General features: G+C 36.4%; 1 protein-coding gene across 5 annotated transcripts in view; it reads left to right on the forward strand.

Annotated features, from left to right (window-relative positions):
• Positions 1–23,919, forward strand: part of LOC129954105 (extended synaptotagmin-2) — a 49,959-nt gene that overhangs the window by 18,672 nt on the left and 7,368 nt on the right. For 2 of the 5 annotated variants that reach the window (XM_056067784.1, XM_056067780.1), the window contains exons 2-6: positions 492–897; positions 5,541–5,582; positions 5,647–6,198; positions 12,654–12,824; positions 22,476–22,573. In XM_056067784.1, the coding sequence (XP_055923759.1) occupies positions 592–897; positions 5,541–5,582; positions 5,647–6,198; positions 12,654–12,824; positions 22,476–22,573 (1,169 nt within the window). In that variant the 5' untranslated portion in view covers positions 492–591. Of the gene's footprint in view, positions 1–491; positions 898–5,540; positions 5,583–5,646; positions 6,199–12,653; positions 12,825–21,982; positions 22,069–22,475; positions 22,574–22,874; positions 22,961–23,919 lie in introns of all 5 variants that reach the window. The other 3 variants (XM_056067782.1, XM_056067783.1, XM_056067781.1) reach the window with 3 other exon arrangements.

Genomic DNA, 23,919 nt, shown 5'->3' on the forward strand with positions numbered 1-23,919 from the left:
TTAGCCAATCAGAATCCCTTGACTACGTAGCCACTAGCTTTGTGAATGCGACCATTGACATAACATTGCAATGACGCCAAGTTAGTCCGTGCAATTCATCAAGAAAATAATGGCGGATGTAAAACGTGGAAATTTTCATTAAACAGGAAAACGTTAAGTCTATTAACATTCTTTCTACCATCACACAGTGTTGTTTCCACGAAATGTTTCATTATTTTATCAAAATTCATTTGATTTGACAGTTAAGTTATTAAGGTTGTGTTTACACTGAAAATTCGAAGTTGTCATTAACCAAAAATCATTTGATTTGATTTGTTTTTGCATCCTTAAAACTAAATATTTTTTAAGTTAATATGATGGAAAAGTAAAACACTAATATCATTTCAATGAGTAATGGATTTTTTCTATAAATAAAAACAATTTTATTGATTTTTATATTATTTAAATTATACCTACATTAATATTATCTTGCTTTTTTTTTTCTATTACAGTAGTTCATTGGACGAAAATAAATCTGCTTCAACTGAGAAATTAAATCAGCCACTTGATACTGATTCAACAGGCGGCGAAAAAGACAAAGACGATATCAATATGGTTGCGGCTAGTAAAGAGCTCAATCCTGAAACGGAGGCAATTAAAAAAGCTGCCAACACAGCCGAAGAGGGAATTTTTTCCCTTATCTATTCAGTAGCTAAAAAAATGGCTGTAGTCGGTGTCATCTATTTAGTTGGTTATATGGGCTGGTCAGTGGCATGGCTTCTAGCGCCGGTTATTTATTCTGGAGTTCGAGATCAAATAAGTAAGGAAAATCAAAAGAAAAGAAATATAGCTAAATCATCAGCAATGGCATCGGAAAAAGATGTAATTCTTGCGAGGATCGATGAACTACCAGCTTGGGTAAGTTTCCAAAATTTTAAACATTTCTTTTCGTTTTGTTATCTAGTAAATTGCTTGCTGGATTTTATTATGAAAACGACCATCCAAAAGAGCATAAAAACTGTAGGTCTCTTCCAGCCCTGACATCACTCGCAAACACGAATGGTTGAGAGAGTTGTAAGTCACTAGGGCCTAGTTCTGAACGGACTGTTGCGCCACCTAATTTATTTATTTTTAGCTATAAATACTATAAATGATAATCTACATTGCATAAAATGTAAAACTATGTTCTTTAACAACTTATAATAATTATGGAGAAATTCTTTAGGCACTCCCTTTATCAGTCAAGATGTCCCTTTAAATTTCTACAGTTGTTAGAAGAAAATTACTCACAGCATGACACAATGATATCATGTATTTACCTAGTGAGACATTAAACAATGTCACAGTAGAATTAGTAAGGATGTACAATTTTAGACCAATATTTTGTCAAGAAAACAAAAACTATCAAATATAAAGAATTTTGTTTGCATTTTAGTTCGAATCCGGTCTTATCGCTCATTGTAATAATTAGATGTGTCATGATCATGACTGACGGATATGAGTAATTCATAGTGCGACAAAAAGTTATTTGTTTGTTTAGTGAGACATTTTTAAATGACAATCATTAGCTAATGTCATGTTCTCAGCAAGAACATAACATTCAAATTAAGACGCGATGTCAAATGTCAGAAAAATAAACTTGAAATTTTGTGTATATGGAGAGAAATTTATTATACCTAGTTATTTTAATTTTCGTTCTCATTTATTATCATTTCAAAATTAAAGTAAACCAATGTTTAATTTGCTGACATTTCTAAAAACTGGCCACATCTTCTACTAGAAGATTCGTTATTAGAGTGACACCGCAAGGTGGTGTTCTATTCCCTCTTTTCTTGAGCCTGATGGTAAATGAAATCTTAACTGGAATGAATGCGCAGGGCTTCAGAGTGATGGCATATGCGGATGATAAAAGAGTTCTTACAAAATGCCTTAGACAAACTAATTTCTTGTGTTGATCGGTGTGGACACACAAAACCGATTTAGTCCTGTTTTATAGAAAACACAAAACTCTCTCTATATTAAAGGTATCCAATAGAATTTCTCAGACAAGTCTTAGTATCTGGGTCTTTTTTTTTACAGGAAAATAAATTTAAAACGCAATACAAGAAAGATTGAAAAAAGCTACTGTAGCTCACTTTTCTTGCAAAACCCCGAATTACGCATTGCTTATACACTTCGGTAATCAGACCGATTTTAATGTAGGATGTGTTAGTAAACAAAGTACAACGTTCAGCGGATGGCTTTGCAAGACCCTCTAGTCTACCTTACACCCTTGATAAACTTAAGAGACAAATTGCTGCTAGTCGCGTCGAAGCTTCATCGCATTGGATTTCCGTAAATCTTAAGTATTAATAATCAATTCCAAAGCACTTAGATTACACTACCCTCGAACTGCAATTCGACACAAACTTCCAGATTTCTACACCTTCCAGATCTTTCTGGGAGGATGTGTCATTTATTGGAGACGAGTTAGTCCACTTTTACAGAGATGGATCAAAAACAAGCAATCTGATTTTAGGACAAAAGCAAGGCTGCACAACTTCTATCATTAACAAATTAATGACATCAGACTAGGTTTCGATGAAGACCGAATTCAAGACTGTAGACCATGTAATTTATGCCTCAAACTATCATTATTGTTTAGGTTATCATCCTCAGCAGTTAATTTGCTGTCCAACTATCTTCAAGATAGAAAGCGAGCTTTTGCAGTTGGAAATACAATTTCGAAATTCTTACCAATCACTAGAGGAATTCTTCAGGGTTCGATATTAGGTCCCCTACTTTTTTCCCTTCATATATATAAACACGAATCTCTTTCTCTTCTTTTCAATTGTATGCGGATGACCTGCAGTTGTATACAAAAGCTGTCCTTTGGCAAGGATTAATGATTAATACGGAGCTAAAGGAAATATCTCGCTATGCAATGGGCAAGGCCCTATTCTTAAATCCAAGCGCATTATCATAAGCAAAAACACCTTGAATTTAGATTATGTTTTCAGTTTGTATTTAAGGTTAGGTTAAAGTGGGTGTCAAAGATTTAAACGGACACACTTAGGCCAGTTTAATGGCCCATTGTGATACCACATGAATCTTTAGGCTCCCTCCTAAGCTCAATGGAACCAGTTTGAGTCCGTTACGAAACGTGAGAGGCTGATTATACTGATCTGATTTAGATCGTTTAGATCGTTAAAGAAGAATTCTCCTAGGTAATTCTTGCGTTTTTGAGCCAGAGCAGGGCATGTACAGAGAATATGAAGAACTATTTCCTCCTCTTCCTCGCCCATACAGCTTCTGCAAAAGTCGTTTGAGAATATGCCTAGTCGCGTGGCGTGCTTTCCTTTTAGACAGTGTCCGATTGTGACACCTATTATCGAGTTTATATGCGATCTGCTTAGAGAGAGCAAGCACCTTGAACGTTTAAAATCAAGTGAAGGCCAGGGATTTTTCGTGAACTGACACGTCGTGATGTTGTTCCACCTGGTGCCTCACAGCGTCTTGCATTAGCAACAGTTGACAAGTAGCGATTGGTATGCCAGTGTTTGCCAAACGTGGTAGGATGGGCTGTACTGTACCGTTCCTGGCGAGTTCATCTGCCTTACAGTAACCTGGAATGTCTCTATGGCCCGGCACCCAACAAAGGTGAATATTAAACTGTTGCGCCATCTTCATTAGAGATGATCGACAGTTATGGACTGTTATAGAGTTTGTAGAGACATAGTTCAGAGATTTGATAGCGGCCTGGCTATCAGAGAAAATACGGATATCAGATGTTGATATCACGTTTTTTTGAGCCAGGACACGACTTCCTTTACAGCCAAAAGTTCTGCCTGGAACACGCTACAATGATTGGGAAGGCGGAATGAGAGACTTAATTTTTTAATTCCTCCAAGAATGTCCTATCCTCCCAAAAAGATATGGGCGGTATAGAAATCGGAAAACTTCTGTCCAATTGCAGTTGGGGGATGGTGTAGTCTGTGTGTGGAATTGATTTACGGAGTGGCCAATGTTGTTGTTAGTCCACTGCGACATAACTTTGAGGCGAATAGCAGAGCTTGCAGCTATTGCTAAATATGTCAAGAGCTGTTAGGTGGAGTAAGGTATCCAGTGCCGCATTATTTTTTCTTAAGACCTTGGAAAGAATGATTAATATCCATTTAAGTGCAAGTATTGATACAAGACTTCTGTTTTCGTCTTTGTAAAGCTAAATCGGTGGAAGCAGCGCTACACCCTTAGTACGCATCGTCGAATATTCCCTCCATCATAAAGAGTTCACTATGGTTGCTTTCCTTGACATCGAAGGTGCCTTTAACAACGTAGACACATCTGCAATGACATCTGCACTAACATCTCCTCCGACAGACTAATACTTTTGGCTGATCGGTGTGGACTGGGTGTTAACCCACACAAAACTGTTTTGGTCTTATTTTCGGGGAGATACAAAATTCCATTTGTCAACCCTGCCTATATCAAAGGAATCCAATTAAAATTCTCAGACGAGGCTAAATACCTGGGTCTTGTCCTAGGTCGTAGATCTTTAGGATTAACTTGCGATCATTTTCCTGCTTTGGGTATAAAAACAACTTTAACTTCTTTCTATGCTGAGGGTACATGGACCAGGTAAAGACAGCTTATAAAAATTACCTCAAGGATTGGTGCAATTTCGTCAGAAGGCTGGTATTATTCCATTTGGTTCTGCAGATTTAAAAGGTTTGAAGCTGTTGAGAGCCGATTGTAGCTAGTCCCTAGAGGCTTTGATAGAGTTCCAGTGAGAAGTTTAGGTCTTGCGGCTCACCATTGTGGTTCTCATTTTCTTCAGTTTCAAGCAATTTCCATCCGTCTGTTCATAGCTAAGGTGAGGTCATTGACTTTTTTGTTAAGTTCTTTAGCATTAGAGGAAGAACTAGATAGTCCAGGTTTTAGTAAACTTTGTAATGAGTTCCTGTATGAAGCCCAGTAAGTTTTTCGATCATTTCAATGGACTCGGGTTTTCATCCACATTGATATTGAACTGGATATATCTATGATCAGCGTGAACGAGTGTTCTCTGGGTACTTTCCAGTCCAAGATCATATGGTGTATAGTATCTGAGACAAGAGTTATGTCTAGGACTTCTTGTCGAGTTTTAGTGCTGAAGGTTGGTTCATTTCCAACATTACTTACTAAGAGGTTAGTACCAAGAATATAATCAAAAAAAGAATCACCTCTGTCGTTGATATTCGTACTTCCCCATACCGTGTCATGAGCGTTAAAATCGCTCCCAATAACAACTCGAATATTCCGTACGATTCTATTGCCAACAATTTTGGTATATTATTTAATTATGCATTGTCCTCGGACATGCACTTCAATTCTAGTGTTTGTTAACATCTGCGGTATACTTCCTTCCATTCTTTTTTCCCAACATCGGAACGACAGTTTTTTTGTTAAAACCATCCGATTGTGGAACTCTTTTCTAAGGCACTTAAGGAGAGTAGGTGGCATTCCACTGTTTCGTAGAGATTTCCGTACTTATTTAATGAATCAATTTTTCAACGAATAATTTTTGTTTATTTTTCTTTCAGGTTTACTTCCCCGATATTGAACGTTGTGAATGGGTGAATAAAGTACGTAAACTTCAAATCTATTTTATAAAATAAGTATTTTTACATACATGTTTTTATTTTTTAGATCCTAAAACAAATATGGCCAAATGCAAATTATTTTGCCCGCACTCTAGTCAAAGAAACAATCGAACCAAACGTTGCTCTAGCCTTATCCAACTATAAGCTCAATGGATTTCGTTTCGACAGAATTATCCTCGGAACAATACCACCTCGTATTGGTGGTGTTAAAATCTACGATAAAAACGTCGATCGTAATGAGATCATAATGGACCTGGATATTATGTATGCCAGCGATTGTGATATTAATTTCTATTTGAAAGGTGTTAAAGGTGGAATTAAGGATTTCCAAATTCATGGTTGTATTCGTGTTGTTATGAAGCCCTTAATCCGATCAATGCCACTGGTTGGAGGATTGCAAATATTCTTCCTTAATAATCCTAATGTTGATTTTAATTTGGTTGGGGCTATTGATTTTCTGGATATGCCAGGATTGAGTGATTTATTGCGAAAAATAATTGTTGAACAAATTGGAGCGATTATGGTGTTGCCAAATAAGCTGCCAATTACATTGAGTAATGATGTTCCGGCTGTTAGTCTGAAAATGCCTGAACCTGAGGTAAATATAACTTTTTTTTTTAAACAAGATAAATTATTATTTTCATTACTTACTTGAAAGCAGTTATTTAAACACAGAATGAATGAAATCGAAACATAACTCGATTGAATTATTTTTTCACATCACTATTGACATAGTATGAGACTTAATAATAATTAATAATTTTCACTTCCTCTAAAATTTGCGTATGAAGTTTCAGCATTAAACTAAACAAATGGCGGCAAATCATGCTTTTATTGCGATACACCCTTTATAGAAAAATACTTCGTTTTTACAAAATTCTGCCAATGTTTTAGAAAGCACCTACAACGAACCAAAGCAATTTGCACTGATAATCGACAAGTTCAGAAACCGTAATGGCTGAATCACAAACACGCTTCAGCTTCGGCTTCACCTGACGTTTACGAGTTCAGCCATAAGACAATGGAGCTTCGACCTTACGTTTCGTTTGACAATCGTAACTTAATGTTACGTAATGTGGCTCCAAACAAAACCTCTAGTTCAAATTGCTGAACATTTGCTTTGTCTGACAGCTTAACAGCTGTAAAAATATATTTGCTTTTGCAAGGATTCTCATTGGTTATTAAAGGCTGTGTAAGCTACTTCCGCGATAAATATAATTTTTTTCAATTTCAAAACTCTTTTTTTTATTTTGAGAAAAAATAATAGCTGCTAATAACAAACGTGCCATTTTAGTAATATCATATTGGTAGTGTCATTTAAAGCAACCTCGAAGCAGGCCCACAGTAACGCAGACGAGGTCGAATCTGAAGCTTGTTTGTGTTTCAAGCATAAAATATGAGTACTTCACTATATTCATTCTAATCGTTTTGTTGTGACTGACCTTTTATGCTAAAATTGAAATGCCTGTAGATATATCTGGTCTTGTGTTCACTGAAGTATATAAAAGAAACTCAATTAGTGTTTAATATTTGCCAATTTTTGAATCCTTAGAAATATTTTAACAATTTGTATCTACTTTTAAAAAAATCCCTTTCAATCTGAAGGATACAATTTTCTTCAATTTATAATTACCTACCTTGCCCTTGTTAATTAGGAGACCCAAAAAATATTTTTGTACTTCTTCAAATAAAAGCAGGGGTCAACTTTGCTTTGAAGAAAATCTGCTTTCACCAGCACAGAAGCACATTGCTTCATTAAATGCCCCAGCTGTCTGTTTTATTCTATAGATTCTTTTCTTCAATAAGCTAACAAAGTTATCTTTTCTTTCAACTTCAAAACCTGGTGGCTATCGCGTTTTCTTCAGGTCACCCCCAAGAAATGCTGTTTTTGCAAACAAGTATAAAACCACAAATCTTTCTTCTGCAAAAGTAGACAGGTTTTCAATGTAATTAGCCGCTGTAACTGCTTCACCCCAAACCATAAGCTGCAAACCCGCATCAATTAAGACACATTGAGCCATCTCAATAAATGATCAATCTTGACGTTACATAGAAAAACCTAAATGAATGAATTGCACACCAAAATGTTTATACACAGCTCTTGCCGTGACGGTGATTCCGCCTTAACTGTCCCACGCCATGTGCTTCTCGGTCGTCCAGCTCTTCTTCCTTCTTGTGGGAGCGGATTCCATTGGATTGCTTGCCCTGCAATGCAGTCGTTACCTTTTCGAAGCGTATGTCCAATCCATTGCTACTTATGTACGTCTTCGTATTAAAGATTCTATAGGTTCCTGACCTGCCCTTCTATTAAGGACCTCATTGGGGTATAAGGTTTGGCCAGAAAATTTTTCACGAAGGTTTGCAGCTTTCTTGTTAAGGCTGAAGTAACCTTCCAAGTTCTGCACCCACAAAGAAGCACAAATTCGTCATTTGTGCGAAACAGTCGTAGCTTTGTTCTTAAGCTGATAGAGTTATCCTCCGAATTTTTGACAACTTCGGTATGCCCCTTTTACTTTGCCGATACGCCAGATGACGTCTTATGCGGTTCCACCTTCAACGGAAACTATACTTCCAAGGTATTGAAAGCTCTCCACTTTTTCCAGCGGTTGCGAGAAAATATTTATTTGAGAGGATGGTCGGGTTCCGAGGCTGATCATTTTTGTTCAGCCTCACAACTTATGTTTCTCTCTTCACATTTGTTGTCATTTGGATCCATGATCCTATAAGAGAGTAAGCAAACATCATCCGCGTAATCCAAGTGCTTTAAATAGGATGTCCATTGGATCCCTCAGCTACCTGACAGAGCTAAGCGCAGTGCAGAGCTTATCACCAACAAAAACAATATTGGCGACAGAATACAGCCTTGTCTGACTCCGCTTCGGATTTAAAAATCATCTAACAACCTACCATCGTGCAGAACGTGACATTTGGATCCATCATAATAGTAATTTCTGGGATGCCTCTCCTCCGCAAAGCTAACCAGATATACTCCTTGTTAACGCTATCAAAGGCCTTCACGAAGTCATTGAACAGCAGGTGTAGTGATGATCGATATTCGACGCACTGTTCAATAATGATTCGCAGGGTGTTAATATGATTAATAGAGGAGGATCCAGCTCGGAATCCTGCTTGTTTGGCATCGAGTGTGGTCTCAAGGTGTTCTTTGGTGCGTTCCAGTATGACTTTTGCTACTATTTTGGCAACAGCTTGTAGAACGCAAATTCCTCTCCAGTTTTCGCACTCTGTAAGATCTCTTTTTTTTTGGGAGCTTGACGATAATTCCCTTCTTCCAATCATGGGGGAAGCTTTCGGTGGTCCAAGCTTCTTTTATGAGCGAATGAAACAGTTTGCTTGATGACGTTGGCGCTGCTTGTAAAAGCTCGGCTTGAATTCCATCAAGTCCTTCCGCTTTGTTGTTCTTAAGTCTTTACTAGGAGTTGCGGTTTGGATTCGGGGATTAGTTTCTTCAGGCGCTTTAGAAGGTATCGGCTGCACGTTGTTTGCAAACACTCGGTTTAAATCCGAGGAAAAGTGTTCTTTCCACCTTCTGACTTGCTCATCCACCGAACTTATCCAAATACCGTCTACTTCTCTCACCAGGTGTTGCTTTGAGCTGCGTGTACCGGTCAGTTCTTTAGTTATTCTTTAAACGGTCCTGCTGTCGCACCTGTTTACAGCATATTCTGCTTCTTGCGCCAATGCGTTGTTTTAATTAAGCTTGTAGCGGTGCACACTGTGGTGAACGTTTCTCTTTTTCATGCAATACGAGGATTCCATCTCGTTTCCTTCCTCCTCTTATGCAGCAGTTATTCGAGCCCTAAACTGTTTGCGTTCGTTGATCCTTGCCCAAGGTTATTCTGAAAGCCAAGTGTTGTTGCTTTCTTCTTTCCTACCAACTATTCTGTCAACACCTGAAATGAAAACATTTTTCACAGCATTCCAATGGTGTTCGATGTCGTCATGTACTGTGCTACTGATTGTTCTCATTTCGTGTGACAGCTGGTCCCTAAATTGTTGACGTGTCGTGGGATCCTTTAGTCTGACGATGTTGAATTAGGGGGTTCCTGTTGTTACGTAATCTTAGGGTAGCTATCATTAAGTTGTGGTCAAAACATAACTGTTTAAAAAAAAATCACAGGCAAGCCACAAGGCCCTAACTATTTTTTTAATATTGTAAAGACTTGTAAAGACACTGGATCTGCCCATTGTTGATCAGTTGGTGTGATATTACACTCAGACGTTTTTAGAAAAACGCAAATAAGTGCAAAAGAGAAAGTAGGTAAAATAGAAATACTTTGAAAAGTTTCAACCCGCAGTGTTCAGGGTTCAGGATTGTCTTGGATGGTTTTTGACGTTTCTTTTTCTTGCCTTTCTTTGTTTCTTGGCGTTGCTTTATTATTCTTTCTCTAGTGTTTCCGAGTAAACAAGAAATATACCACCGGACAATTTCAAGTGGAGGAAAGACCTTATAACCGAATTAATTTAAATGAAGGAATGGTTGAGAGAGTCTAGCTTGGTAGCTTAGGCTTTGCATTTCAAACTACCCGTTCACCCGTTGAAACAAAGTGGCAGCCAACTTATTACCTGGCTATAATGCGTCTCTCAAAATTTAATTTTTATGACTTAAGGAAATGTCTTCGTCTACTCTACTTAATGATTTGTTTTGTCCGGTTTTTTGTAATGGACAATATTTAAGATCTAGTGTCTTGCCGACTAAAGAAGTTATTATACGATGTTACTTGTGGGAAAGTCGCAACAAACACAATCAATTTAAAAATTTGGCTACTGACCCTTGTTAAGAGATCCCCGAAAAATTATTAAAGCTCTGGCAGTCAGCTTCGATCCCTATACTATCGAACACCGTTTAGTTATAAGGAACATAAAGCAGTACCACTTTAGCCTTATAAATCAAGAAAAGCTTTTGATTCATATCAGAAGCGCATTCAAGTTTTTTTAATGCAAAATCTTTATTCGATATAGCTGCTTGTAAGTGTGATGATTTTTTAGCATGTAAATGTGAAAAACAGCTTAAAGTTCCAATATTGGAGAGACCTTTTTTGATAGACCAACGAACCAGGCGTAAAATGGGCATTGGGAGTATAGATGTTAAAACTTTAATTAAGAACACGAAGAAATTGACCCGAAAAAGAAATTATGAGAGCAGAAACCAAACAAATCTCCATGAACCTGAATCTCATACGCCGATAAATTCCCAGTTTACTGAAAACGAGTTTACTTCTGAAGAGGAATCAGAATATCAAATTCAAGAAGAGATTTCATCAGAAATGGAGCCGTCAACATCTTTGGCACGACCAAAGAAACTTTTGAAGTCATCGATGCCTATTGTCGCTCATGCTGTTGATAGATACGGTATTTCAGACAGGGCTGCAGCAGCAATCGTTTCTGCAACACTTCAAGACGTTGGTCTTATTACGAAGGAAAACACCGACAATGTAGTAGACCGAAACAATATAAGACGAGTCCGTGAGAAGGAAAGAGCTATTCTAGCCAAGAAGCCTCTGTTAATAAAAGAATTGTTTGGAGTGTACTTTGATGGGTGAAAGGACAAAACACTTTTCATGACCGATTCTTCCAGACGAAAAATGCTTTCCGAGGAGCATATAAGACTGGTCAAAGAGCCAAACTCAGAATTTATGAGACACATTTCCTTATCAAAAGGAAAAACATTTACCGTAAGTCATGAAATAAAAGACATCTTAAATGATAAGGGTGCGGACTTGAACAAACTAGTTGTAGTTGGATGTGATGAAACCTCTGTCAATACAGTATTTAAAGGAGGTGTATTAAGATGCTTGGAACAACAATCACAGAGGCCATTGCAATGGTTCAGCTGTCAACTCCACTCGAATGAACTACCATTGCGACACTTATTTGAGCACCTTGACGGGTGCTCGAGTTTTTGTCTTTGGTAGTCTTTAAATCAATAAGCTGTACCTTACCAGATATATCAAATGCCAAAGATCTTAGCACCGATCAATCGTAGCTCTTTGATATTTGTGCCTCTATTAATTCTGGTCATTGCAACGAACGTCTTTCCAAAAACAACCCTAGAAAAATCGTTCATTCCAGATGGCTTACCAAGGCAAATAGAAATCTGAGGTTGTGTGTTTCGACAGATTCTCCTCCTGAAAATATGTTACACCGATATGTGTGCTTCGATGTGGTTTTCCATTAAAAAAAATAAAAGTTGCATCTATGGATCAAAACACTTGCATAAAACTATACTTCTGTATATATGCCGGAATACTAGAAAGCTGTGATAGATCCAGTAATTCAAAGGAATGGCTTTTTTGGTCATCCTGAAAACATTCCTCTTACAATGTTGGCAGACGAAAGGAAATCAATAAACGTGTTAGCCTTGTGAAGGATTTTGGAATGCAGAGATGCTTTATATATTTTGGTTCAAGAATATTTAAAGTTCCGGAATTTAACTTCAATTCTAAGGGCTACATTGACATGATTGCTTGGAAGGAGTTGAACGTTACCGAGCCACCACTACTGAAAAATATTAAAACTGACATCATAAAAGAATGTATAAAAATACCAGAAAGAAATTATTCAATGATGTTGCCTATTCTGAAGGAGTTTCCCTGTCACACTCAAACTATGAGAAGATGTGTCAAAATTGTTACAGAGGCCTCAGCTGCAGTATCCGGTGGAACCAGAAGAGATGAATAGTGCCTGTTTTTAATTCAATAAAAAGATTATAAAATTGCTTAATCCTTATTTTAAATACTTTGTTTATGATCAAAATATTCAAACACGATTTTGAAAGAAAATATTTAAATAAGAATGTTGTTTTTTTGTTCTTTAAAGCGTATTTAAACATGAATATAAAATGAAATAAATGTTTTCCTTTATTTCTTCACATACAATTCAAAAGCCAATCGAAAGCGTCAAGTTCTCTTGCGTTTGTCCAAAGTATTAGACTTTATAAAAATTTATTTATTTATTTAAGACATTTAGACGATTTTATTGATTTGTAAAATTCTTCTTCGTCAAAATTTACAACCTTATTTATTTTCTTTATAGGGAATTTTAAGAATTCACGTTGTTGAAGCCAAGGATTTGATGAAAAAGGACATAAGCGTTTTAGGCAAAGGTAAATCTGATCCGTATGCCATCATTAATGTTGGAGCACAAGAATTCAAAACACAAACAATTGACAATACTGTCAATCCCAAATGGGATTATTGGTGTGAGGTAAGATTTATTATTCCTTATAATATATGGAAACATCAATTATTTATAATTTACATCAAAATATAACTACACAATGATCAAAAAGTAAAAATAAACAAACAGCTGATGCAAATAATAATAATTTGAGGTGCAAATTAATTTTAAATTTCTGCAAGTTCAAAGATTGTTTCCAAATACTCATATGTATTTTCCATAAATACCATCAATCAATAAAAAGATGGTACTTGCTTGAGCAAGTTGAGTTCTTCTTATTTTTTATTTTTTTTTTTAATTCAATGCATGCGTCTTTTAGAAGATCATAGATAACTTATTTTAATAACTATAATAAATGTTTGTCACATACATATTTAAAAATAAATAAGAAATCCCAGTGCCATATAAAATAAAAAAATAAACACAAACCCACATAAAATGAAAAATATTAAAAATACATAAATCAAAAAATAACACTAGTTTCTGATGAAGCACCTTAACACAATTTAAAGAACAAATAAATTATTAAACTCTAAACTCTTGCTTGAATATTTCTGAATGCTTGTAAGTTTAAGGTATATGAGATTGAACTTATTATAGATATTTTATCTTATCAATTTATCTTATTAAAGCTAGGATTATAATCGTAACCCTAATAACAATAAAACAAGATAAGGACCATTACTATAAATGATGATAAATGATAAGGTTACATGTTCTTCCTTTTAAAAATCAATCTATGAATTTAATAAATAGGTCTTGTTCTTTATTGATATACAATTTCATAGTTTTTTTTTATATTTACTAAAACAAAATGCGCAACATTTTAAACAATCCACTGTTACGGTCTTAACATTTAGCAATTTACAAACGACTCCAGAAAACTTTCATTTCGTTTTGCTAACATGTTTGTTCAATCCCTTTTATAAAAAATAGATATCTGAAAATGTCGAAACAGTAACGAAACATTTTAGGTGGCATAGACAGTGATTGAACCCAAGACCTCTGGCATGATAGCCCTACGCCCTAATCATCATGCTTGCTGGCAAAAAAGCAATAAAATTGAAAGTTGATCTGAGTTGGTCGAAACTTCGACCTTCGATTCTTTGCAGCTCTAAATTTCTTGAAATAACAGCATTTTGCTTTACGAATACATATATTGCCAATACTCAAGATATACCTGTGGTGCCAGTGGATACAAACTTTCATTTCTTTTAATTGAATTTGTTTCTCAAAACGGAAGTGTCATGTCTGGATTTCTTGTTTGAATACAAAAGTTAAGATGGAGTATCTTGATTTTAAAGCACGAAACGTTTTTATTTTACCGGTCATATTTTGTGCCATTTTAAAGTATGTTTTGTTAGACATGTGGTTTTCAAAAATAAATAAAACGTGATTTATTATTATAGCCAAGAATTTAGCTTGGTTAAAAAAAGGAAGTCTTCCCATTTTGTTAAGAAATGATTTTGTGCCGCCACGGCTGGTTTTTGTGAACCATTTTTGCAGCAATTGAGACCGTATGTCGTATATTAAGTATGTTCTAAATAAGCCTGTTGTAATGAGTGGAAAATATTGACCCTGGTAAAGCATTCCACATTGGTATAGTGCGACTACTATAAAAGCACCTCTGTACTTCTAAATTGGGATTAAGAGTAAGCTGATGTACATTCCTAGAAGTTCGGTTATTACAGTATAATGATAAACATGCAAACTTACGACAGTGTTGAAGAGTAGCAAATGTCTAAATAATATAACGCGCTTCTTGGAATGTCCATCAGTTTACCCTTGAGTCCAACTTCGGACTACGTAAGTGTGGTATACCTTGCCACGCTCTATCTTTCCTTATCTTTACAATGTTAAGGAATTCAAAATCAATGTACATTGGCACTTCCAATCCAACCCTTCTTCTTCTTCTTTAAGGTGGTGCCACACTCCTGTGTGAACTAGGGCCTCACCCAACAAACTTCTCCATCTAGACCGGTCCCTACCTAGATGTCTCCATTTTCGCTTTCCAAGTTGGTTGAGGTCACTTTACACTTGTGCGCGCCACCTGATCCGCGGTCTTTCTCTGCTGCGCTGTCCTGTGGTTCGCTGTATAGCCTCTACAGCTTGTCGTTCTATCTTCGTCTCCACTCCCCTTCGATACATACGGGACCGTAGAGCACACGAAGAACTTTTCTCTCGAAACGACTCACGGTGCTTTTATCCGCTTTTGTCATAGTCCATGCTTCTGCACAGGCACAGCAGGAAAGGGATGGTAAGGGTCTTATATAGCAACAATTAGGTTCCTCGAGAGAGGACTTTTCCATTCAATTGCTTTCTTAGCCCAGAAAAACAGCTGTTAGCAAGAGTTATTCTTCGTTTGATTTCAGCGCTGGTGTTGTTTTCTGCATTTACAGCGGAGCCTAGGTAGACGAAGTCCTTGACTACATCAAAGTTACGTCTGTCGATGGTGACGTTTTGACTAAGACGTTGGTGTTGTAGGTCCTTTCTTGACGACAGCATGTACTTTATTTTGCCCTCATTAACCGTTAAACCCATTTTTGCAGCCTCTGCCTCAATACTCACAAAAGCCCTATTGACATCACGCTGAGTTCTTCCGATTATTTGAATGTCATCAGCATATGCTAGTAATTGGACAGACTTTTGAAAGATAGTGCCTCTAGTGCTGACGTGTGAGCTCTGCACTATTCTTTAAAATACGATGTTAAAAAAAATCGTATGGCAGTGCATCACCTTGTCTTAATCCTTTTCTGACATCGAAAGGTTCTGTTAAGTTGTTTCCTTTGTGAAGCAGCTTGCATTCTCCATGGTTATCCTGCACAAACGGACGAGTTTGGCAGAATTGCCAAAGAAAAGATGGTGGATGTCGATTTGGTATTCTTGGGTTTTTTTCCAGGATCTACCGTAATTTGAATATTTGATCCACTGTAGAATTTCCTGGTCTAAAACCACACTGATATCAGGTTGTTCAAGATGGGCTTTAGACGGTCATATATTACGGCAGAGAACATTTTATAGGCGATGTTAAGTAGACTTATTCCCCTTTAGTTAGTGTAGTTTAGAAGTCCTCCTTTTTTCTGGATCGGGCAAACAATACTGAGGTTCCATTCATCGGGCATGTTTTCTTCCAACCATATCTTACAGTTAAGTTGGTGCATGCTCCTAACCAATTCATCTTCAGCTGCTTTAAAGAGCTCGGCATTCAAGCCATCTGCTCCAGCGGCTTTATTAGACTGCAGCTTAGGTATGGCAATCTTTACTTCGTCTAAGTCGGGAGGACGGGATTGTTGGCTTTCGTCGTCTATGTTGGATGGATCATCGTCGCCGTTATACAGTCTGCGGAAGTGGTCCTTCCATATACTCAGCATTGACTGCGGTTCCTCTTTCGTTTTTGCAGCCTTCGGTTTTAGGTTTATGTACCTGTGAATTTCGTTTCACCTGTTCATAAAACTTTCGAACTTCATTCCTGCTTTTAAACCTCTCAACATCTTCAACCGCACGCTTCTCATGCCCTCTCTTTTTCCTTCTGAGAAGTCGGTGGTCCTCTAGCCTCTTCTGTTCATTGAGCTCATGAGCAGGTCTCGTCCTTATATGCAGCGCCGCTTTGCGTGTCTGTTGTTTGGCTACATTTGCCTACCGACATTCCTCATCAAACCAGGGGTTCCTTGTTGGTGGTTTCTTGAAACCCAGCACATCAGAGGCGGCTTCTCTGATTGCATCTTGGCAATGTTGCCACTGGTTTTCGATACATTGTGTTGGCGGCAGAGAACTTCGAGAGAGGTTGCTTTTAACTCGTTCGAAAAAGAATTTGGCGATCTCTTGTGATTGTAGCTGTTCGACGTTGTACCTTCTCCCAGCATCTTCCTGTTTTGCCTTGGGCTTGGAAACCCGAAGTGCTACCTTCGGTACAACGAGGTAGTGGTCGGAGTCGATGTTAGCTCCTCGAAAAGTTCATACATCCATGATGCTGGAAGCGTGTCTAATGTCGATCGCAATATGGTCAATTTGGTTGAGGGAAGATTGATCTGGAGAACTCCAAGTTCTTTTGTGGATGTTTAGGTGTGGAAACCGCGTACTTTCTACCATGACGTTTCGTCCCGCAGCAAAATCTATGAGCCTGAATCCGTTTTGAGAAGTGTTGTCGTGCAGGCTGTTTTTCCCGATTATTCCACCAAAGATGTCTTCGCTAATTCTTCGGCCGCACGTGGTCTGTTAAGGGAGCTAACTTTCCACTTGGATATCCGAAGTTCGTTGTCTTTAATTCGTTTGTGAGGTTGTCAACAGTAAATCCGTATCCGAGGCTTGTTGGTACTTCGCAACTATGATGTTTGTACGTGCCCGGGAAGTCATACCGACGGTACAACCCCCAACCTGGAGGCCAGATCCTTAGTATAACTCCAAGGATGGGGAGCCGGATAAAACCGCTCCGAATAAGTCGTAGAATCCCTATAAGGTGTTCACTAAGTAGTTCAACCTTACTGGAACTGTAGACGCCACCGTTGATTCCATCTCGGGAATTCCTCCGCTGCCGTCTGGATAAGGAGAGGTGACTTAGTGGAAACACCTTTCCCCCCTCTCTCGTTTGCTGCCCCCAACTACTTTCCACTGGGGTTGGAACCCAATCTCCAGTTGAGGTACTAGTCACCCGATGTTCAACACGGGGAGGTGAGAGCAGGAGTTGATAGACAGAGGTGGGTGAGAAAAACCAGTGGACGCTTGTGTCCTCTTAAATGCACATATTTACCATTTGAACATCCAATCCAACCCTTCCCACTTTTAATAATGCTCACACTGTGTCTTTGTTCGCTAATATATATATATATATCGATCGCCTAGAACTAAAAACTGATCAGTATCCTCGATGCAAGTATCATTCATGGGGAGTGGTTTTTAGAAGCAATAAATTCTACACTGTTGTGATTCCCCATTGGATAATGCTGTCAAGATCGGAAATTAATGTTCATACTCTGCCTTGCATTGGTAGTCCACATCTGAAAAACAAAGACGAATTTGGAAAGCTGAGGGTGTTGTCATCAGGGAAGCAAATAAATGGGCTAGAAGCTTCAGACCAATGATCATTTATAAAATAAAGAAGACTGTCGTAGACAATCAGAGCCTTGGGGCACACAACTGTTTATTTTGTGGCTATCAGTTTTGAACACGTGCAATACGACTTTAATATTATTTCTATAAATCAAAGTGGAAGAACGCCCTTAAGTTCAGAGCAAAACAGATCTTAACTTCATCCATAAACATAAACATGCCTAAATGCAGCAAAAAAAACTGTCTCACTTTTGATACCACAGTTTGCTCTCTTCTCATTGGAAATGTCGCCATTTTAGTTTTTATTTTCTGTTTTCTCCATCTATCCTTAATTTAAATTTCATTTTGAAACTGAACTTCTAAGAGTTAGTCGAGGAGTGCAAACTGCGGCAAGTTTCTTTGGACAAATAATTTGTATTCAACTAAAATGAACTCTGTTATTTTTAGAAATAAAATATTACATACAACTTCTTCGTATAACGATATGACATTCGTTTTATTAAGCTCCTCGTCTGAAAAAGGACAGATTTGATCTTCTGTTTGGTGAAATAAAACATGAGATCACTTGTGGACCTATTTTAGTCGTCGTCGGCTTTTTGCTACCACAGCTTCTGCACATTATGGTTGTTTTTGATGAACAAAAAGTTATAGACTATTAGACGAGTCAATCTAACTAAAAAAACAGCCTAACCTAGAACTAATTGCAATACAATTTGTGTGAATGAGGTCTTATTGTAAACATCCGTAGAACACGATGCCGAAAAGTCTACCTCTGTACACTGCGCAGATTTCCAAATATGACGTTTTTTTCAAAATGGCGTCCCATTATTCTACTTTATAGTGTATACCTCCTTACATGCCCATATGGGGTATCATTTTATATGGTTTTAAGTACGGGGAATTCAAAAATTACATCAAAAATTGGTTTCGATGAAAATTTTTCAAAAATACACTGAACAAAATTATTATATATTTTTTGTGTTTTATATATTTTTTAAACTGAATTCATAAAGCATCTAAAACAAAAAAAACATAAAAAAGTCATAAGCCAAACAAATAATAATACCTACTATTAACGAACAACGAACAGGTAATTGGAACTTACATCTGGCGATGGTTAGGGAGATGCTAAATTTGTTTGCAGCATGTGGCCATAATTCATATGCAAGTTCTGCTCGACTGTACTATGAGAGAATGGTTGAGCTTGAACTTGAAGCTCCCAATGTTCACACGGCATTTATGAATGGTCTTCATGTTGTCCGAAGGAGTAATAGGTTTTGGGGTGGCCTTGCAACTGATCTGATAATCGAACAAGTTCTAATGAAAAACATAAAAGGATTTGGCGGAATGACACATGGGACAGGCATGACAGAACAGCAGCAACTTGTTTGGGTTATGTCGCGTCCCATTTGCGTCCATTTAAATGAATGCACGCAACATAAAACAATGACAAGTTCAAGAATTGAATGCGATAAAGACAATACCCAAAAAGTTCCGGCTTATTTAGAACAACTCAACGTTTTTGAAAAAGACAAATCTACGAAATATTGTCACAGGAGTTAATTATAGCAATGATTTTAATCCTGAACGTGCCAAAGAAATCGGAAAACTAATACTTGATGAGATGACAGACAAAAAAGCCTCCGAGTTCACTTTCAGAAAAAGCAAACAAGTGAAGCCAATAAAATCAGGTCAATCTGTACAATTAAAAGACGAAACATTTGTGATTGAACCTGAACTTTTGTTTCAGCGCCTGTTGCTTTGTGCACAAACTAAAGGCGTCAACTTACAGGAGGTGTCTTGGTATGAACTTTGCTCATACATAGCTAGTTTTTTTGATAAGCACGGTCTTATGAGGGAATCCGGGAAGTCACAGCTTGCTAATTATATCAACGAGCAAGTATCAGAAGTTTCTAGCATTCCCAGAGATATAAATTATATCATTGATGGTGGTTGGCTACTACATCGCCTTCCTTAAAGTCAGAATCAGACCTTTCATGAAATTCTTTGTGCTTATGAGAGATATGTGCTAGCAAAGTATAGGAAGGCAATTATGGTATTTGATGGATATGGTGATACATTCTCCACAAAACAGGGGCCCACCTAAAAAGACACCGAGGTATTGCCATCCAGAAGGAAATATTTTTGAGTAATAATGAAAACAAAGAAGCCTTCATTGTTCTACTATCGGAAAAGTTACAGGAAGCTGGATGTAAAAAAAAAAACAATCTCATAGTGACGCAGACGTCATGATCGTTATGGAGGCTATAGAGTCGTGCAAAAATCATCCTACAGCCATTGTTGGTGAGGACACTGATCTTCTTATACTACTCCTTCATCATTTAAAAAAAAAAACTTGTATGATATTTTCCTTTGCGCAGAACCTAAGAAATCTTTAAAAAAAATAGCAAATACTTTAGGCGATGACGTCTGTTCTAACATCTTATTTGCTCATTCTGTATTGGGATGTGATACTACCTCTAAACCATTTGGAATAGGCAAAAGTGATTCCATAAAATTGCTTAAAAAATCAAGCAGTTTCAAAAAAAAGTGCTGCAGTATTCCAAACATCACAGAAATCAATAGAAGAAATTGAAATTGCTGGTCTTAATGCCATTATAACGTTGTTTGGAGGAAAAACAGGGCACAACACACTACATGATATGAGATTGTCAGGGATTAAGCTGATGCAATTCCATTGAAGTGGACATGAATGATGATTAAAAGTATGTATTATTATTTGTTTGGCTTATGACTTTTTTATGTTTTTTGTTTTAGATGCTTTATGAATTCAGTTTTAAAAAAATATATAAAATTACAAAAAAAATATAAAACCAATCAAAATAAAACAAAAAAATAAAAAAAAAATATTAAAAATTAATTTTGTTCAGTGTATTTTTGAAAAATTTTCATCGGAACCAATTTTTGATGATGAATTCAGTTTAAAAAATATATAAAAACACAAAAAAAATATAATAATTTTGTTCAGTGTATTTTTGAAAAATTTTCATCGAAACCAATTTTTGATGTAATTATTGAATTCCCCGTACTTAAAAACATATAAAATGATACCCCATATGGGCATATAAGGAGGTATACACTATAAAGTAGAATAATGGGACGCTATTTTAAAAAAAAACGCCACATTTGGAAATCCGCGCCGTGTACAGAGGTAGACTTTTCGGCATCGTGTTTTACGGAAAATTTACAATAAGACCTCATTCACACAAATTGTATTGCAATTAGTTCTAGGTTCATCCTTAATTGGACTCGTCTATATGCCAAACATTCAGTTTTTGTGGACGTTAAGGTATGTAGGACTACATGCCTGAGGTCTGTGTTAAATCCAAATTCAAGAAATTAAGCTCTCGCCTTAAACGTTTATCCAAAAGCTGTGTACTTTTGAAACATTTATAATCTCTTTATTCAGAAAATAAAAAATAAAAACATTAGGGTGTTAAAAATAAAAACAAATCTGATTTCTTAGAACAACTTGATTATCATGAGGTCTACAAACATTTTGAAGTGCCATAATATTTCACTTAATAATACATTTTCATAGCAGCAAAGAGGAATTTGGGTTTTCAAAAGTTCGATAGTGCAAAAATTCCTAACTGCTCATTTGAGACCGATCCACATTTCACAATTTAACAACTTAAGGTTGCTTCTGAGGGCTCAAATTCTTGAAGTATTGTTTCATAAAATGATTTGAAACTAAATTTTGTTTGACAGAATGTTTAAAAATGCACTTTAGCGGAGTTAAGTCCGAAAGCTATCTGATTCGAATTTATGATCAAGGCGTAGAAAATTCTGTTCAGCTGACTAGCTTTTAAGACTAAATATGACATGTTTTTAATTCAAAGAGGAAAACTGAAACAATATGTCAAACAATTCTTAAAGATTTGAAAGAGCCCAAGGCTGAATGACATCAAAGCTTATTACTAAAGTAGCACATTAACAATTTAAAAATATGCAATACTCAAATATTAAAACCGAACTTTGAAAAAACCTAACTGAAAACTAATAGTTCAATCTCAATTACCAAAAACTTTTGTTTCATTTAATTTTTTTGTTTGTATAAACTTATTTTATTTTTCTTGCCCTTCATAAACTTCAAAAATTAATCCATCCAAACATAGGCGAAAGTGTTTGCCGAATCTGGACAGTTTTTAGAAATCTCACTTCATGATTTTGATGATGCGAGTAATGATGAAAAACTAGGAAGGTAAGTTTTAACACGAACTCAAAAACATTCTTTCTCTCTCTCTTTCTTTTTTTTAATTTTTTTAGTTTTGTAAAAATTTTATCTTCCTTTTTATTTTATTTCAAATCTTAAAAAATGTCTCTGATTGTAAAAAACAATATAATAAACATACCTACCTATAATTCTCGTATAACTTGAGTCCCATTACTTCCACTAGAGTTAGTAGTTAATAAAAATGGTAGGTAATAAAATGCAGTTAATTTTTGAAAAGGCTTTTTATCAATATCCTTGGATTGCATCAGTTAAGCATGATTTTTTGTAAGCTAAATAGTCTAAAAGTATAAATTATCGTATATTTAATCGCAACCGCACTGCTTTATAACTTTAATTTTAATTTGATTGCACATTTTTATTTTATTTAAATTTAGACTGTGGTTAATTCTCATGTGTTCCAATATGTATTTTTCAACTTATGGGACTGCGATCAAGGATTACCCGGTGTTAATGCCGATGACGTTTTGGGCAGGTTGTAATATTCTTGTGTGGATTATTTGAATTCTTTTCCTTTGAGCATTTTTCTACTCTTGGCCCATTTTGTGTTGTTCTTTATTTCCAAAGCACGGCATGATATTATCCCTTGTACAAAACGCTAAGTTTTTGAAATGTTGTTTTATTTAAGCTTTGCAATATAAACAATTATTGTTACAAAAATTATATAAATCAGTGTTTTGAAATAAAAAAAAATTAAAAAATTGTAAATAATTTTTGCTTTATTTTCATAACAATACCGCTGCGTTTTAACAAAAATAAATAAATGCTTATAAAAGGCTGTTGTGGAAGTTACTCAACATAGTATACTTGTGTTAAAACTCTTCGACTGGGATCGCACCGGGGATGACGAATCACTCGGCAGGTTGGCTTTTAGTTGTTGAAGACAAAACAATGTAGTTTTTATGTTTTATTTGGTAGTTGATAGTAGAATTGTAAATTTTAGAATTGTAGAACTGTATTATAATTTGTTTGACTATTAGATTCATATATGTTGTATTTAATTGTTTATTTCTTGGTTATTATGAAATATGAAATTTGTAACTAGGTAAAAAAACGTAGTTACACTATTATAGAACTTTTTATTTTGATTATAATCTCCTTAATTTAGAATTTATGACAGCCCATAATTAAAAAATGCAAATCCTTGTCACCCTCAGGCTCTCTCCGTACTTTCGGATTTTCAGGAGTACCTCCTTCATTGGCTTAGTAATTAAATTACCTTTCGAATCGATCAATACAAGTAGCATTAGATGGTTTCAAGTGTTAAAACCACAAAATAAATGCTGGTGTGCCCCAGGGCTCTGTTCTATCTCCAACACTCTTTATTATTTTTATTAATGATCTCCCGTCTGCAACTTTTAATCCTACACATTGTTTCGCTGACGATAGCTCTCTTATCTTTTTATACTTGCTTTTGACTCAAATCCGTCTTCTTTGGATGTGGAACTTACTTACTTACTTAAGGTGGCGCTACAGTCCGGGCGGACATGGTGCTCAACCAACATGCGTCTCCAGCCAGCTCGGTCCCTAGCTAGCTGTGTCCAGTTTCACACGCCAAGTTGGTTGAGGTCCTCTCCCACTTGGGTGCTCCACCTGAGTCTCGGTCTTCCTCTACTGCGCCGTCCCTCGGAATTGGATTCTAAGACCTTCCGGGCTGGAGCGTTGATCTCCATTCGCTCTATGTGAAACAGCCATCTAAGCCGTTGGACTTTAATTCTTTCAGTGTCGCTGTACATCCCGTACAGTTCGTCGTTATATCTTCTCCTCCATTCTCCATCTATGCATACGGACCAAAAATCAGCCGAACAATTTTTCCTTCAA

Source organism: Eupeodes corollae, chromosome 1, assembly GCF_945859685.1.
Source record: "Eupeodes corollae chromosome 1, idEupCoro1.1, whole genome shotgun sequence".
Taxonomy (NCBI): Eukaryota; Metazoa; Arthropoda; class Insecta; order Diptera; family Syrphidae; genus Eupeodes; species Eupeodes corollae.